The sequence below is a fragment of the Protomyctophum bolini genome (genome assembly GCF_963924005.1).
Source record: "Protomyctophum bolini genome assembly, chromosome: 13".
NCBI lineage: Eukaryota > Metazoa > Chordata > Actinopteri > Myctophiformes > Myctophidae > Protomyctophum > Protomyctophum bolini.
Window position 1 is genome coordinate 25,093,438 of NC_137874.1, and position 15,488 is coordinate 25,108,925.

Here is a 15,488-nt window from a genome sequence, read left to right on the forward strand (position 1 = left end):
TTTTTTTAATTACTTGGTGAACATGTCAATAAATAATAATACAAATATATAATAAAAAGATCTATAAGCTCACAACACGTTGCACTGCATTGCGTTATGAGTTTGTATTGACTATTTTTCATTGCATGAAATCGCCTAAAATGTAAATTTATGATCCTGACCAACCTCAATCCAACCTCAATTTGTTTTAAACACACACACACACACACACACACACACACACACACACAGCACTTCACTTGCATCCTGCACACACAAACACACAGAAGAACACAACAAACGACACACTCTTTAATTCCATGACATAATGTACAAGTGTGACTACAACGCACGCAGTGCAGTGATTACAAAAATAATAATGGCCCCTGTGGGCTAATGCAGTGGTTTAGATAGATCCCAGCCTGCCAGGCTATTGTGGTGGACTCCTGGGGAAATGAATTGCAGCTATTGTGATGTCCTAGCTTGGCACTTTCATTGTTATCAGTGTCTGTTAATGCCTAACTCGGTCGCACAACGGACGGTGTCTTGCCCGGAAAATAGCAGACCTACAAGCTCACAATGTGGCACATCTGCACCGTGTTGTGATCTTGTTGGTTGGCTATTTTCGGAGCACGATGTATAAATGGAGCTTAATGCCTATAGCAAACCATGTATCATCCTGCATAGAAACACAGCCACGCCTCTTCATTATTTACACGCTGTCCTGCAATGGTGTCGTTACATGACGAAGATTGCCGATCCACATTGGATTGGATCTGCTGTTTTCGGCATGTGACACCAGCACACAATGACGTACAACTCATGGTTGTGTGTGTGTGTGTGTGTGTGTGTGTATTTATATATTAATTGATTTAATAAAACACTATATATTTTTTGCTTTTTCATTGCAGTAGACAAATAATTCTTATTCAATTCCCTGCCAAGTATTTTTATACCTCCAAAACAGATGCAGTTGAGTCAATTCATTACTACAGTGGATGCTATCAGTCAGTCAACAAGCACTCAGTGTTTATCAGTGCCAATTAAGACCAATCAAGTCTATTAGATGTCATAATGTAGCCAGACACAGCGATGAAAGCCAAGCACATAATGAGACTTAATTGGAGAAAAAAACGGTCGCACATCCTAACATCCTTGAGAGGAACAGGGAGGAGAATCACATTTGTTTTGTTTCCTATTTATCCAGCCAAACCGTAATGAAGAACATTTACTTGAGTATCTGTACTTAACTTGAGTATTTGTTTTAAACTCATTCACTGCACAACATTTCAAAGACTAATGTTGTACTTTTTTTTTTGTTATCAAATGTTTTTTTATTTAAGACAATAAATTACAATAAGATGTTAACACCATGAATGAATAAAGAAAACAAAACACATGTAAAAACAACATAACAGCAAAAGCAAGGAACACAAAAACAAACAATCCCACCCACCCCTCCCCCCGGGACCAAAGATGTAATGTTGTACTTTTGACTCCACTACATTCCCGGGAAGGGGTACATTATGAATTAACCACTTAAGCAGTATTTAAAATATAATGAAAATAGCAGATATATTTGTACTTCATTACATTAACTCAAGTACAAATTTAACAAGCAGCTGTCACTTGTAGGTGAGTAATATTTGACCAGGAGTGTCTATACTCTGACTCAAGTACTGGGGTTGAGTACTTTGTCCAGCACTGCCCTCCGCCCACCTGACCAGCCTGAAGGCCACTGTATCTGTGGGCATACCGTTGCTATCATGCTCCATGATCCAAGCCAATTGTGCAGCTAAAGGAATTATTTCAGTACGTTGCAGGCAGCCAGTGAACCAGTCATCTATGTGCCGTTGCAGTGACAACCCCCCTCCTCCTCCCTCCCACGCCAGACCATGTATTTTCCCTGTGCCCACTTACACTGTGCCTCGGGGCCACTGTGCTAGAGAGATCTTGTCTCGTCTTTCCTTGTCTGGTCACCCCCCCAACCCCCCGCCCACTGCCCCCCAGTGCACAATTGAGCCAGGGCACCCTGTGGCCTACATTGGCCCTCGCCAGGCAGCGATAGTGACAGAGAGCGGGCTAAATGCAGGCTGGTGTTCTAGAGCCACTGACGTGGACTTTATAAGGTGTGTGCGGCAAAGATGCTAGCTTGCTCAACATCAGAGAGGAGAGGCCAGCAGACTCCAGAGATTCTAAGAGGTTTTTTCAGAATTAAATACAAAACTAAGTGACTAAATTAAATTTAGTAGAAACTCTTAGTCGCTCTGGATTAAGAGCGTCTGCTTACTTTGCTAATTGCCTAAATTGTAAATGTGTTGGAATGCAATTCATAAAATCTACCAATATGGTATTGTATGTGATCTAATTCTGTGGCTGCCAACATGATTACAATAACACTTTTACATACTAGACTAGGCCTATTTGCCAGTCATAGTACATAAAAGCACTCACATTTCACCCCCAACGGGAGTATTTAGCATTTTATATATCAACACTTTATATGGACATTTATATACTGTAGACGCCTTATATACAGTAACTTAGGTGCTTATGGAGATGAATGCTGAAAGCCTCAGATGGGGATGTCTTGTTTCTGCCCAGTTTGCTCCATAAATGCTGGCTCTAAAATAGATTGTAGACCATTTGGAGCCTGTCTCACTCTCTGAGTCTACAGTGTTTCTTTTTTTTAGGAATCATTTCATTGCCTTCGGGCAGAAACCTTGTATCTCCATGTTACCAATTTTTTCGTTTTTCCGTAAATGAATGCCCTAATACTTCATCATACAAGTGTTGCACAAAAGTAGTGAAAATAGCAGATCTACAAGCTCCGGCTATTTTCCTATTTTGAAATGTTTTTTTTAATTATAATAAAAAAGGAATGGTTTTGGACATAAGGTTTCCACCCAACAGCAACGATTTCAGATTGTTAACCACTTAGTTAGTAAAATGCTCCTTAGATGGCTCTGTAATTTGTCTGCTGTGTTATCTTGCCAGAAATAGCAGATCTGCAAGCTCATTGTGAGCTTGTAGATCGGCTAATGTTCCCTCAGGAACAGGGATGCTAGGGCTCAAGTGGTTAACTCACACACACACACAGTAAGTACCATCTTGTTCGTGTTGTTTTCAGCGGCGCCGACACCATCCGATAAAGACATTTTCAGCGTTTCCTAGTCATTTTTTTCTCTCTTTCCCTTTTCTTTTTTTGTACTCTGCATTGCGACATTCGGGGCGGCGATTGTGTAATCATCATACTCCCCGTGAAAATCAATGGCAGGTTCCATGTTCTATTCCTGGCTACTAGAAATGGCCCATTCTAAGAGCAGAGATTGGAGAGAGAAGAGAGAGAGGAGGGGAGGGGGGGGGGGGGGGGGAGAGAGAGGAGAGACTGTCCGATGCTGGTTGGCATGGTAACCTGGCCAGGTGAAAGGGAGCCTGGGAGAAGAAGAGAGGGGGGGAGGTGGGGGGGTAGTGGAGGGAGGGAGGCTTTTGTCTCATGGGAGCAGCCAATCAGCAACCAGCCTCCCCCCCCCCCCCTGCAGGCATACTGTGTGTATCATCAGTGCCCTCTGGGTTGTTGTGGAGGAACAGGACACTGTGCTGCTACTGCTACACTCTACAGCAGCCGCTCCCAACCTGTGGCCCGGGGCCCACCGCTGGGCCGCGGGGATATTACATGTGGGCCCTCAGAGTAATTGGCCAAAACACTTAAGATTTTTTTATGATTTTTAACATTAACATTTAAATTGACATCTAAAAGAAAAAAAGATGGTATTTTCTTGGAAAATGAGTTTTCATTGAGATACCGGTGAATAGGAACTTAAAGTATACTATGTGAGGGCTACTTTAACTGTAATAACTCTCACTCAGTTAAACTGACACTCTGGTTAAACGTTCCCCAACACACACCCTAGCCTCTCACTGCTTTCTTTCCTTTCTCTGTACCTCCAAACCTCTTGCCCCCGTACGGTAACAATACTGCTGCATATTACACACTTACATCAGTACTGCAATTACAGGAGCACCAAGTGCACCTCAGGGCTGGCTCAGCTGTGCTTCTTGCACACGCAAACACACACACAAACACCTCAGAGAGACAGATACACACTCGCATGTCACATCACTTGCACACACACACACACACACACACACACACACGTGCGTGCATGCACACACATGCACGTGTGCACACACATGCACGTGTGCACACACACGCGTCGTACGCACGTGCACACACACACACACACACACACACACACACACACACACACATGCATGTCTGCAAACACATAACGTATATACAGTACACACAGACACTCGCCCAAATAGTACAGTGTGGCTCATCTCTAAGCTCTCTTCATGTCTCGCAACACACCTATGCTTGAGTTTTCATTTACCTATGCTTGAGTTTTCATTTATTTATTTGTGTTATCCTCTCTTTGTCATTAACTCATTTATTGCGGCTAGCTGTTAGCATAACTCCCAGTTCCATGTGCCACCATACGCGCTCACTTTAAAAGTCGGAGTTTGCCCGCCCCCCAATAATTGACAATTATTTGCTGGTCACAGAAACTAGTAAAATATCTGGAAAGCCTTCTTCAAATTGGGTCCTTGAGGACTAATGGTGCAATAAAGTTTATAAGACAACTAATGAAATAGTGTAAAGACCATTGAAACATTTAGTTTGCTAATGTCATCTCACACTGTTATAAACATCCCCAATAAATAAAAGTGAATATGCACCAATATACAGACTTTGGTGCCCTTGCACATGGACTAATTTGAACTGGAGCCAGTTGCATCACCTCACACTAAGTTCAAAACTTAGCCTAGTTACAGCTTAAATGGCTTTTAAGTCAAGCCATTTAACCTATAACTAGGCTAAGTTTGAACTTAGTGTGAGCTGAGGTGGCGCAACTGGCTCCTGTACACTACGCAACCTTGAGAGACCTGTTAAGGACAACTGATGAGAGTTACTTACAGGCTGTACATAACCTGCATTTGTTCTCTTGATATAATGTACTGTATAGACTCATTCATAATTATATGCATTAGCGATAGACCATACATTTATACCTATATATACAGATTCAACTGTGTCTTGTGTCACAAACTTTTTGATTGATTGATTGAAATATGTATTAACAGTTTGCAGAATTACAGTACATTTCAAGCACAAACTAAATACAAAGACTGTTAACTGTGAGTGGACGACCCAATTAAGCATTACAGAGGGTCCACCTTGTTCAATTCATCAAAATTCATCAAACAACAACACAACCTAAACATAACTATTTTTGTTTATTTTGATTTGTCTTTGACTCTTTGTTTCAGTCTTACTCCTGTTGCTACTATGACACCTTTAATTTTACAAATCCATTCCTTTCGATTAACCAACACTTTGTGCACAGTTGCACTCTTTATAGTTCACTCCAGATAGTCTGTATATTCAGTAGTTTCAGTTTGTGTTCCAGGCATGCCATCTCAACTCTCAGTAGTGTCAACAACATTGTCGTGCATGCCTCCTCTGAGCCACTCGCACAGCAAAATGAGAGTAATGTAGCTTTGCTCCAAAACGATAACGTTTACATAACACCAGAGCAGGGTTATTTCTTTCCCCCCTCTCCTCACTTTTCCAAACGCGCCTCACTAAAAATTCATACTTGTCATGCAAAATAAATCAGCGTTCTTTTCCGTTGCCGAGCTCCAAATGGCTGGGGAGTGAATAAGAGATGAGGCTTAAATGTTTGCAACCCCTTGCCTGACGCTTCCCATCACATCAACGGAATCATGCATACTCTGTGGGTGTGTGTGTGCGTGCGTGCGTGCATGCGTGCGTGCGTGTGAGGGAGTGAGCAGAAGAGCAACAGACAGACTAAGAGAGGATTCGTGTGTGCGTGCATCATGTACATGTGTGTGTGTGTGTGTGTGTGTGTGTGTGTCTTGGAGCAGAGGGGGTGTGTGTGCGTGCATCATGTACATGTGTGTGTGTCTGGGAGCAGAGGGGGTGTTACACACGCTGTTGTGGGTGTAATGAGGCATGTGCATCGTTAGTGTGTATTTAAGGCTGTGTCTTCAGCGTTGTCTGAGCAGCACTACTGTACCAATAGGGACCCTCAGATACGAGCCAAGGCTGCTTGTTGCCATCAGCGTAACATCACAGGGAGGGATGTATGCACACTTAAGAGAGATGTTGAAACCACAGCGTGAAAGTGTAATGCTTCATTTATACGTTACGTATAGTACGACAGTGTGGCTTATCTAAGCTAATCAGGTTTTGTCAGCAAGCGAAGTATAACTAAACCACTTGAGTCTTAGACCTGGCTTAAACCTAGCTGCTTACTAGTAGCGCCCCTATTCTGGGGTAACCATACAGAGAAAATAAATAGTAGATCTACAAGCTCACAACAAGCGTTTGTGACCGGTCTGTGACCCAACATGTAGATCAGCTATTTCCGGCAACTAAATTTGATGTCTGGACTCCGGTCAGAAGTAGAAGTGTTTATTGACCCAACACTACTGATATCTTTCCATGCACAACTAATAGATTATAAACAAAGCTACTGGGCTATGTGATGCATTGAATATGATAATTCTGATGTGTCAAATCATGAATAAGCTACATTAAGCTATCAGTTAAGTAGTTACATTATAAATGCAAATTATTTCAGCTTCAAACTCACTGTATTATCTGCACTTAATTATAGAACACTATTTCTGTTTTGACCTGATGCATTGTTTAGCAGTGTTGCGCAAATTGAAATGCACAATGGTGCATGAAAGGATACCAACATTTGTCATGTTGGCAAATGTTGACACTCAAGACTTTTTTTGTCATCTACTTCAAATATCTCACATACTCACAATGCATCACGTTGCATCGTGTTGTGTGATATACACACATTCATACTTTAGTATGAATGGGATGCGACACATTGCATATCGTCTCTGTCGTGTGGAAAAAACAAAAAACAAAACTGTTACATTTCAGGATTAAAATTCAAAATGTGTTTCAAGCTTGTGGATCTGCTACTTACCTCTCGGTCTCTCCCTCAGTCCCTGCCATGATCACGTCGTACCCCAACACCACGCTGGCCACGCAGGGCGAGGAGAAGAAGATGAGCTGCACCGCCCACGGAGAGAAGCCCATCATGGTGCGCTGGGAGAAGGAGGAACGCATCATCAACCCAGAGACCAGCCGCTACGTGGTCACCATCAAGGAGGTGGCCGACGAGGTCATCTCCACCTTACAGGTATACCATGACCAACGCTGGCAGGTTCTGTGAGGGAAACAAGCAACTGGGTATATGAAAACATGCCCAAAAGAAGCGACTAGTGGAAAAAGATCCTGGTATTTTATCATGAACATTAGTGAGGACCAATTTATATGAAGAGATGTTGAAATGTGGTGAAGTGGTCCTTTAAGAGCTCAGATATCAGTGCCAACTACTGTATGACTGTAATCCATTTGTTGTTATAAATGTTTAAATCTATGGCAAGAGTGTTCCTGACTCAAATACACTTCTAAAGGGGTTTTTGTTTTCTCTATTTCTTGCTGAACATCAGATTATGCCCACAGTGAGAGAGGATTCTGGCTTCTTCTCTTGCCACGCCATTAACTCATTTGGTGAAGACAGAGGAATCATTCAGCTCACAGTGCAAGGTACACCAGAAAAACATTTGCATTGCTGTCGGATGGAAAAATTTACTTTTCAGGAAAAAAATATATAAGGAAAAAAGAACTCTGTTTCAATGGATCCAGTGTAGTTATTATTTAGTTGGATGTTCTTTCTTACTAATATTTTTCATTTGTATATTGAATATGTATGAAATCCACAGATGGCGTGCGCACGTTTATTCAACATACAATTCAAAGGAGCTTTATAACCATACCATAGAACCGGCAGAAAACGATCAGATTAAGGTTGGCAAACATGCGTTAAGGTTGGCGACCGGATTAAGGTGAACATGCGCTGCATGCTCCGTGCTTGCGGTTATGGTTAGGTTAGGGTTTGAGGTAGGTTATCGTTGTCGAAATTAAAGCATGTACCCCCACAGACATCCCTATTTTAAATACCTGTAACAGATCTACAAGCTCACAATGTGTTGTGATGTGACACGTTGTGACCTTGTAGACTGGTTATTTTCACTACTTTTGCCTGACATTGTCTTTCAACAAAGTATAAATAAATGATGACCAATAGCATTCATTTATGAAAACAAAAAACATAAGAGGAATTATGGGTGATACAATGTTTCTGCCCAAGAGCAACGATATGCTAGTATACAGTACTGTAGTGTTGATATGGGACATTACAACCTGCTAATAGGCCAGTGCTCAGTGTACAGTAACGGTGTAATGTGTGTCCCAGAGCCCCCAGACCCCCCAGAGGTGGAGATCAGAGAGGTGAAGGACAGAACCATCGCCCTTCGCTGGACCATGGGCTTTGATGGCAACAGCCCAATCACAGGCTTTGACATCGAGAGCAAGAATAAATCGGGTAAAGCATGTGTGACAGATACTGAATTGACCCTTAACAGGTCCATTTGACACTTTCAGAGTCCTGGGTTTTACTGTTTGGGCTCATTAATGTTAGTCCTAATCTTTAGGCTTTTGCTGAATCGTGCTGAATTTCTCAGGATGAGATTCGACCCCTTATAATATTCACTTTGTCTTAGAGTGCTATAATAATTCAATAGAGCCTTAGACTTAATGCACTTAGCTGGCTTTGACCTTTTCCAAACCTGACTCGTCGTCCTTGGTAACCCCCATAAACCTTGCCCCCTCCCCCTTCCCGCTCAGCCTCCTGGGATACAGCTCAGAAGACCAAAGATGTGTCCCCCCAGCTGAACCAGGCCACCATCATTGACCTGCATCCCTCCTCCACGTACAACATACGCATGTTCGCCAAGAACCTCATCGGCAAGAGTGAGGCCAGCAATGAGCTCACCATCACCACAGACGAAGCAGGTAAACCATGCCCCGATGAGGAATACAAGACTGTTGTGTATTGTTATAAAATGCACTGTTATCTCATGCACATCCTGGCTTATGCAGACACATTATTAAGACACACACGCACGCACACATGCCACACACCATGCAAAGCGCCCGACTCCATGAGGCGCGCCTGGAAGTTAGATATGATATGGCGTGAAATACTGTGCTGTACACTAAAACAGAGGTATAATATTATAAAAAACTAAAGTGAGCAAGGCGACAGACAGACAGACAGACAGACAGACAGACAACTCCATTGTATGTCGGTGCAGGACACCGCTGTACGACAAAGTAAATTATAAAGGGCAGTTCACACCAAACACTAACTATAAGTATAAGACTTTAGTTAAAAAAATAGTTCCAAGTCAAGTGGATGCCAGAGTCCGCCCCACAACATAGTCTATAACAAAGACAATGGTGACTGATACATTATAGTTATAGTGCTCGACATCCTAAATCACGAAGGGAGGGCCGGAGGTCAGCCAAGTCAATTCATTTACAGTCCAGTGACATCAGCTCTGTTGCCTCTGTTTGCATTATTGAACACACGCTGACCCTGCACTCAGAGCACAACTTTTCAATTAGCGGCCCCAGTAGTAAATGTCACACTGTGGTCAATAGAGTGAGGGTCGGGGGCCCTTGCCCATCCCCCAACCTGGCTTTTACCCCAAATAGAGCACTCCTCCTCCTCCTCCTCGCCCCTAAATCATCCACACAAACCTCCTCCTCCATAAACATGATGTGTCCTATTTGTTAAAGTGAAATCCACTCTGGCAGGAAGGATTCAGATCACTACAGTACACTACTGTATATCATGCACAAATGCTGCCTTAACAGAAAAGGGAGTACATCGTCGCTTGTTGGACAGAAACCTCCAATCTCTGTTAAGATACGGAGACAAGAGGTTTCTGACAGCAGAACGGTATCATTTTGGGGGTCCTTGACATGAAAACTCACTGCTCTATGTTCTATTCTATCAGCTCCTGACGGACCACCTCAGGAGGTGCAGCTGGAGGCCCTCTCCTCTCAGAGCATCAGAGTCACTTGGAGGGTAAGATGATACCACCTGCAGCACTGTTTCTCAACCGGTGGTACACCATAGCATGATTACAGGTGGTCCATGGCTAAATGTTATTAATTATTTATAAATATATTATTATCTTATCTAAATGCACCATGTCTCTGTCTGTCTGTGTGTAATCCACGTAACTCCAGAACCGTTCACCCCACCGACTTCAAATTCGACACACACGTGCCACACCACTGCAGGTGGTGCAGTGCCCGGTGTCAAGTCGGTCAAAAAAAAAAAGGCCTCTGCCCGGGCTCTGGACAGGGCCTCTGCCTAGCTGTCCATATATGGAGCTGGCCTTTTCTGACATCATTCTGACGTCTGCATATACTCCAAATTTGGGCATGCCTGACAAAGAAACAGTGCCCAACGAGCACCGCTGTAGAGGCTACAACGTATAATATCTGGGTGGGGCATTAATTTCCAACTTGCATCGTTCCTAGTAGGCAAGTGCCCAACGGGCACGGCAGTACAGGCACCATGGGCACCGCTCTAGTTTGTTAAATTAATCAAAAGTATGCTTTTAAATCGTTTGGCCCCATTAGTCCAATTACACATACATCAGGCTTTCAAATCATTCTTAAATATTAAATAAAAGCCTTTTTGTATACTAAATATAGATATTGATGTGTGGGTGTCCTGGAGCATTGTTTAAAATATGCTAGTAGTTCAGAGCTCAAAAGACTTTGAGAACCACTGATACCGTATAAAATCACACAATGTGCGTGTGCGTGTGCATGTGTCTGTTTATTATCCTTCCATGGGATTTTTGTAGCAGTGTAGGTGTGTGTACGATGTGCTGTTTGCAAGCTCAACAAGCTTGTAGATCGGCTATTTTTGCACGACAGCACCATACCCTCCGTCTCCTCTTCTCCTGCCTCCAGGCACCAAAGAAACACCTCCAGAACGGGGCCATTCGAGGCTACCAGGTGGGCTACAGGGAGTACAGCTCCGGGGGGAACTACCAGTTCAGTGTGATCAGCATGGAGACCACCGGGGACAACGCGGAGAGCCTGGTGCTGGACAACCTGAAGAAGTTCACCCAGTACGGTGTGGTGGTGCAGGCCAGCAACAGCGCTGGGACGGGGCCATCCTCCACGGAGGTAGCCGCTACCACACTGGAAGACGGTGAGTACACATGAAAATCCAACCAATCACTGAGAGAAGAACTGGACCGCAACTATTTGTAATTAACGAGCGTAAATGTACACCTGGTGTATTTATATTTTATGCCAAATTTACAAAACTAGCAGATGCGGTCACAATGCTGTGTTGTGAGCTTGTAAATCGGTCATTTCTGCTATTTTTGAGAAATGCTTAAAGTATCAAACATATCTTGGTCAGTAATGTACGGAGCACAGCTGTAACAGACCTGTAGGCTGTACAGGTCAAGCAATCTGGGAACCCACTTTGTCACCCACAATCTGTCTCAAGAGATTACAATTCTAGTAGGAGGAAGCTTGAGAATCCAATGGTTCTCAAACCTTTTCGCCCCCTTATCTGAACTCAAGGTAAAGACGGAGTGTTGTTGTGATCCCCCCCCCCCCCCCATGATCATCAGGTATTATGATTTAGTTCATTAAGTATACCTGGTTTTCACCTTAGCACCACCCATCTGAACCGAAGCCGCACCCACAGCTGTTGTATCCATAGACATAAAAAGGTAGACGCCTCCTTCGGCTCTGGGGCATGTGTCTCTCGCAAGTTTCCAGAGCTTGCCAAGCTTCCGCGTGCGGAAGGGGATGTTCAGTAGGCCAATCAGACAGGCAATGTAAACTGTTAAATGTTTGTTTTCTCATGCCAATAAAGCTCCCGGAAAAGACTCGCTGTGATTGGCCAGTAGTATTTCAATTGGGCCTTTTTTTGACTCAAAGGCTTTCAGCTTTCAGAAAGAAACCTTAAATACACAGGGAAGACATATTTGAATATTATAAGCACACCCAGGGGTCTATTAGAGTAATGTCAACTCCATAGACACATACAAAACAGAAAAAGTACAAAACTATGGCACTCCATCTTTAAGCCCCCCAAACAGCACCTTGGTGCCCCCCTTTCAAAAGCATTGCTTCCAGTGCCCCCCAATGTTCTCTCAATGCCCCCTGTGGTATTGAACCACCCCTGTTGAGAAACACTACTCTAACCACGCAATACACAACGTGCCAACATGGTTTCATATGGGAAACTAAAGTAAGTATATACCACCACCTAGTGGAGAAGTTGAAGAATTGCCTTGAGGTAATCAGAACAGAACCCATGCTCTTACACAACTCCCATTTATGTCTGTTGATTTCATGTGTTTTGTCCAGGGGGGCAGTCCGACAGATATTTTGTGAAGCCACTAAGGAAATGAAAGTTCATATAATGGCCTGTTGTGGCGCTATCACTGGACCCAGAAAAACCCATAGCCCCATAGAAGTCCATGTATTTGGGCCCAACTTCACCTAGACTGTATTACCTTAATAAACATGGTCATGAATACTTTCTGCTTCCAGTCACTAGTTTAAAGTCTCATTTCTAATGTCATGATATTCTTTTTGGAAAATTATGGTCCCATTTATAAAATAAATGACCATAAAGTCGTGCATGTTCTGAGGGGCGTGGCTACCGTTACAGTCTATGATCGGGATCCCCCACCCACTCGAGTCAAAATAAAAACCAACGAAGAAGAAGGGGGGAAGTCCCGCCTCGTTGTCTGGGCCAGCCAATGGGCCAGCTGGCCTGAGATGGGCCAAAACGGATCTAGAAAGATGGCGACTTCCATTGCAAGGACTGACAGGCTTCATTTTACGTTCACGTTAGACCCGCGGAACGCTTTGTCCATATTTTTTACAGTCTATGGTTTTGTCCCCCCCCAGTGCCCAGCCGTGCCCCAGAGAACATGCAGGCCACGGCCGCTTTACCAGAGGTCATCTCCTTGTCCTGGCTGACCCCTCCTAAAGAGGCCCTCAACGGAAACCTGCTGGGCTTCAGGGTGATCTACTGGGCTAACCTGCCTGATGGAGGTACAGTACAGAACTCATACGCATACTGATACCACCACCTCACATACAGTACCATCACTAACCTGCCTGATGGAGGTACAGTACAGTACAGTACAGTACAGTACAGTACAGTACAGTACAGTACAGTACAGTACAGTACAGTACAGTACAGTACAGTACAGTACAGTACACCACCTCACATACTGGACATGAAAGTTCTTCATGCAAACGCATTAAAAAGTTTGAGAAGCAGTGTGCTACCACTGCTTCTCAAAAATTCTTTGGGGAAATATTCCACATTTTAGTTTTATTTCTGAAATGTTTTAAACGTCTTTAAATCTTTTGAAAAACATAAAAATAATTGAAGCAAATGTAAATGAAAAGGATATTTACTCACAAGTTCACAACCATAAAAATGTGTCCCGACCCAGTGTTTGGGAACCACTGGTCTAGTGGAAGTCAGAAATCCCACTCAACACTCCAACATGTCAGTTGGATGGCTTGTGACAGCAGGGCTGCCTTTGACCCCCTGACTGTCACATCTCATTGCCCAGTCTGTGGAATATGACTGCTCAGGGCCTGACAGCTACGACTAGTTTGCATGGTAACAGTCCATAGAAGACCAGGGCCTTCTCTGGACTGCACCATTAGCAATCATTTACTGTACACAGATGGGACATTGTTATGAAATATAATTTTAAGCTGCACTATGCATTTGTATTGTATCAATTTAAATCACGTAAGAGATTAAAAACTTGAAAGTGGTTAAGGCCAAGGGTTAGATGTGACAGACCATCGGACCCTGATTAAATTGATGTAGATTTACCATTAGGAGCTTCAGTGGTCGGTTCAGTCAGTGGCACGAGCATCAAAACAGTTACCTCTCCCTGACATTAGGGGCCCCCAAAGTAAGCAAAGTCAATGTCTGAAAGCTCGCTATTCTGTAAAGCAGTCAAAGAAAAGTCTGGTTTAATTGATGTTATTATTGGCTTAATATAGCCTATATTTGTAGTCAATGTTGTTACCGAAGTACGAAAGGGAAAACCCACATAAGATAAGGTGTGATGTGGTTGGTTCTTTTTTTACAGTAGGCCATATTATAACCGACCCTTGACAGCAAAATTATGTTCTATATTAACCATATAGAACAGGTAGGCTATATGAAGGAAGTAGGATTATTACCAGTCGATGATTCAGTTAAATAATTGAAACACTTAATCTATGTTTGTCATAATTCATAAAAAGGCTCCAGACGATCTGTCTGTGATAATGTTTGGAAGCCAAGCATTATGTCATGCTGTGTTCCACACCTTAAAGGTAATATCAATACCTTTCTCCATACTGAGAGCTCCTCCAGATCAAACAAAGCCATACAAAAGCAGTTTTTAAAACAATATTGTATATATAATGTAACAACATATTTCTTTGTGAAAAGGGGCTGTAAGTGTCTGATCCTGTGATTGGATGAGTTCAGCTTCCTACCCACCACACACCGTGTAATCAGATGTACTCTTTTACCTGGCTATGAGCTCTGATTTGCTTTGCTCTGCATTGGCAAGACAAGTACAATACAAAATACAATTCTGGTGCTGACAGTTTCTGTAATGACTTACATTAAATTGTTTCCAAAATATATTTGTGTGTACTGTTTAGCTTTAAAATGACATCATGTCTGTTTATATTCAACATGCAACACCACCCTCAAGTGTCTAGCTAATAACTATCCTCTAGGATTCTTGTGTGATGATACTCTTTTGAAATCAAACCCAACCTGCCATCCCTCCTATCCATCCCCTAATAACATAGAGAGCAGTGGCAGTAGATATGGGCAAGTCTAGCACAAAAACATACAGCGCCGCCAACAGCACCCGCAAGACTTGGGCCGTCCCCAACAAATCACCCACTGGGTGTAGATGAGTGTTAGTAGGGTGTACAACAAGGTAGCAGTGTTGTTGATATGAAGGGAGAAAATAACTGACAACCGACTGGGCAGGTCTGCTGCCAAGCCTGCTGTTAACATTGCAGCCAGTTTAAATATACTGGCATCCCATGCCAGTATATACACAGCAATACAGCACACAATATGGACGAGGGTATCTCAATATTTAGTTTATGTCAAGTGCATAATGCATGCCATTAATTATACCATTATTTGAATAGGGAAACTGTATAAAATGTATATAGTTCCTTATAATTTATATTATAAACATTTTATAGGGTTTTATTCTAAGATATTGTGGTAAGAATCTTCACATTTATCCGATTACAGATGTTTAAACTTGAGCTCTTTCACCAGTAGAGGGAGATGCAAGCCCTTTGAAGAAATGCATGCCTTGTTTGTGGAAAGATTACTCCACTGGTGACATTTGTAACAATGTGAATGAATCTAAAGTTTGAAAAATATATATTGTAGATGTAAGAAGATCACTTAGTTTGCAGTATTGATATGAACAATAAA

At 42.8% G+C, this 15,488-nt stretch overlaps 1 protein-coding gene across 2 annotated transcripts in view; it reads left to right on the forward strand.

The window, feature by feature from the left end:
* dscama (Down syndrome cell adhesion molecule a) overlaps positions 1 to 15,488 on the forward strand; it is a 113,251-nt gene that overhangs the window by 78,657 nt on the left and 19,106 nt on the right. For both annotated transcript variants that reach the window (XM_080779962.1, XM_080779961.1), the window contains exons 12-18: positions 7,036 to 7,232; positions 7,546 to 7,642; positions 8,352 to 8,480; positions 8,783 to 8,950; positions 9,961 to 10,031; positions 10,934 to 11,177; positions 12,905 to 13,051. In XM_080779962.1, the coding sequence (XP_080636088.1) occupies positions 7,036 to 7,232; positions 7,546 to 7,642; positions 8,352 to 8,480; positions 8,783 to 8,950; positions 9,961 to 10,031; positions 10,934 to 11,177; positions 12,905 to 13,051 (1,053 nt within the window). The remainder of the gene's footprint in view (positions 1 to 7,035; positions 7,233 to 7,545; positions 7,643 to 8,351; positions 8,481 to 8,782; positions 8,951 to 9,960; positions 10,032 to 10,933; positions 11,178 to 12,904; positions 13,052 to 15,488) is intronic.